We start from the raw sequence: 2,996 nt of genomic DNA, 5'->3' as shown, positions 1-2,996 counted from the left end.
CCGAATCACAATATTATTATCACATCTCTCACATTACCAATGATTTCTGAATAAGTGTCCTGGCTGGCGCTGCATACACAGCTGTCAGATAGCAATACCAAGACTTGGGTCGTTGGCTCTCATGCCACCCTGCCTCTCTGTGCTAGTGGGACAGGCACAGGCACACTTGTCCCCACTCAGCCCTGGGGGCTGCACCTATCACCAGGGCCCGGCACCCTGTATGCCGCAGGAATGGCTCTGGTGACTCCAAGCGTCATGGACAGGGAGATGGAAGATGCGTAGTCATTCTTACCTTCACACGTGTTCTCTCTCGCGTTACTGAAGTTTGCTGCCCCAGAAACAGGCCTGTATCCTTGGCTACATGTGCAGTAGTAGCTCCCCACCGTGTTATGGCAGTCTGCGAATCTTCCACAGAGAGTCCCTGGCTTCCCTAGTTCACATTCATCCATGTCTGCAACAAAATGGGATAAAGGGTCACCTACCAAAGCCACGAGTGCCTCAGGGCAGAGAGCCTGGTCCTGTACCTAGCATGAAGCCTGATGCTCAACCAGTGTCTTTTGGGAAATAATTAGACTCAGGCAACATTGCTGTGGCTGGAGCAAGCCATTCCTGAAACCCACAAAACCAGCTCTGCTCTGTTCAGCTTTCTGTCTGTCTCCTGGATTTAGACACAGGAGCAAGTGCTGAAGTGGTGGGTGAATGGAAGCTCTGCATCCCCCGCCCCAGTCTTCCCTCTGTACGAAGCAATGTTTATTCACTTCTCATTTTCCACCTTCATGTCTTTTTCTTTCTCTTTTCTCTGTCCTTGATGATGGTCTGAGAACAAAGGCTGAGGCCACCAACCACCATTCTGTCTCCATGTAGCCCTCCACCACCCCAAGCCTCTGTACCTTCACAAGCCTCCCCGTGGTTGGTGATGATCTTCCCAGATGGAGTTCTGAATCCTGGATCACAGCGACAGGAAGTGCCATTGACACATGAGGAGTTTGCAGGGCACGGCCGGCGACAGGCAGAGGCTGTGGGGCAGAGACCACGGTCAGAAGATGAGGGCTGAGCCAGAGACTGGAGAGGGGTGTTGGGAGGTGCAACCCTGAGCTTCCTCCTACAACAGGCCTTTCTCTGCCTGGGCTGAGAGGTGCAGGTGGGGTTGGGACTCTGCCTGGGGACAGAGTTGCTCCAAGCAGACTCACCCCTGGTGTTCTGGGGTCCATCTTCCAACAGACCTGAAGGGGGCTTTCAGGAACTGAAGGATGGGGAGGGGCCTGAGCCTGGCAGGGGTCTTGGCTTCTGCTGACCTGTGGGCAGCAGTTCAAGGAACATACTGGAGCCATATGGCCTTGGTTCTAATCCCAGACCTTGGTCAGGTGCCTCATTCCTCAGTTTCCCCTTCTGTAGAATGGGGATGAAGAGGGAGCCCATTTCCTAGAGTGTGAGAGTTAAGCAGTCAAGTACTGCCTGGTGTGTCAAAGTGCTTACTGCCGTCATTTCTTTATGTAAAAATGAAGGGGTTGGGCCAGGTGTCCTCTCAGAACTCCCAAATCTAAGGTGCTCTGGCCTCACACCCTTCCTCAGGGACACAGGTGCAAGCACACTGCACCCACATCTGTCCACCACAACGACCAGCTTGGGACCCGGTGGTGACATTTCACACCCTGGCTCCCCGCACACAGGAAGATGCTGGGGGCTCATGTTAGGGGTGTGCTGCATGGGACCCCCAATCTTGCTCCTCCTGCTGCTCAGGGCACCCCATCCCAGGGCATGTCCTGGAGCTTCTTCTTATGCCAGCAGGGAGTCTAGAGATGAGGACCTGTTCATCGGAGAGACAGATAAGGAGATGGATGGAGAGGAAAAATAAAGAGGCAGAAAGAGACAGAAAGAAAGACATAGAAGGCACTAGGCTAGAAACTTAGAGAGAAGAAGGATGAAGAAAGAGGTTGAGAGAAAATGAAGAGATGAGAGAGAATCAGAATACACAGAAATGGAGAGAGAAAGGCAGAGTTAAGAAGACAGTGATCTAGAGAGATGGGCAGAGAAATAGGGAACTCCTAGGAAGGGAGAGACACAGATGCCAGAGATTAGAGAGATTCAGAGAGATAGAGAGACTGAGAGCCAGATAGAGAAACAGAAGGCTAAGGGTGGGAGGGAGTGAGGAAGGGCAGGCTCCTGGGCAGCATGTGAGGTGTGGGGAGGGCTTGAGGGATCCATCCAGTCCCTGCAGATCTAGATATGCTGGGGAGGCAGCCCAGACCCAGATAATCCAGGGAGACCACATGGGGGCAGCAGGTGGAGGGATGGGGGCTAGAGAGGCAGGCAGGAGAGAGTCACTTCCTGGGCCAAATGAAGGGATAACTCATGACTCCCAGTCCCCCATGGAGGGGTTCCCAGTCCCCCATGGAGGGGCTCCCAGTTTCTCAGGGAGGGGCTTCCAGGGGAATTTTGGGGTTGGTCATTGTGAGCACAACTTGAGGAGCTGTGGAAGGTGCAGACTAGAGGGTCCCCTGAGCACTCAGTCCCAGTGTCCAAACTTGATACCCCTCAGGCCAGCAGAGGGCAAAGATGCCCACACCCTTCCTGAAGCCCTCTTAAATTCAGTAAACTGAGGCTGGAATTCTTGTCTTCTTCCTCTCTAGCCACAGGGTTTGGTTAGTTCTCTTTTTGGTGCAAACCCACTTCCTCTTTGTAGGACAGACCAAAAATGACCTTCCCTGGCAGGGTGGGTCCTGGACCAATTGGTCCCCAGCTCCCAAAGCCCCAGTAGCACCGTCCATGCTCACAACTGCCCTAGGAGACAGAGGCTCTGTTTATGTCCACTCTGCAGATGGGCAAACTGAAGTTCAGAGCCCAGAAAAGGCTTATGGAGAAACTGGGGAAGATGAAAGTAAGGGGTCAAGTTCCCCAGACCCTGCAGGGATGGGGTTCTCTGTGCTGAGCTGGGCTTTCCTGCCCCACCACAGAGGCTGCTGGGCCAGACCTCCACCCGGGGTCCAGGAAGCCAC

At 53.7% G+C, this 2,996-nt stretch overlaps 1 protein-coding gene across 1 annotated transcript in view; it reads right to left on the bottom strand.

Annotated features, from left to right (window-relative positions):
• The window catches only part of LOC102770513 (adhesion G protein-coupled receptor E2), a 27,229-nt gene extending 25,810 nt beyond the window's left edge, over positions 1-1,419 (bottom strand). Inside the window, exons 1-4 of the mRNA XM_006754224.1 lie at positions 1,356-1,419; positions 1,191-1,223; positions 891-1,016; positions 293-451 (exon numbers count right to left, since the gene is read on the bottom strand). Of these exons, the coding sequence (XP_006754287.1) occupies positions 293-451; positions 891-1,016; positions 1,191-1,223; positions 1,356-1,419 (382 nt within the window). The remainder of the gene's footprint in view (positions 1-292; positions 452-890; positions 1,017-1,190; positions 1,224-1,355) is intronic.
• Positions 1,420-2,996: the final 1,577 nt, after the last annotated feature.

The sequence above is a fragment of the Myotis davidii genome, unplaced genomic scaffold, assembly GCF_000327345.1.
Source record: "Myotis davidii unplaced genomic scaffold, ASM32734v1 scaffold1312, whole genome shotgun sequence".
Classification (NCBI taxonomy): Eukaryota; Metazoa; Chordata; class Mammalia; order Chiroptera; family Vespertilionidae; genus Myotis; species Myotis davidii.
This window is presented reverse-complemented; position numbering and strand designations above follow the sequence as displayed.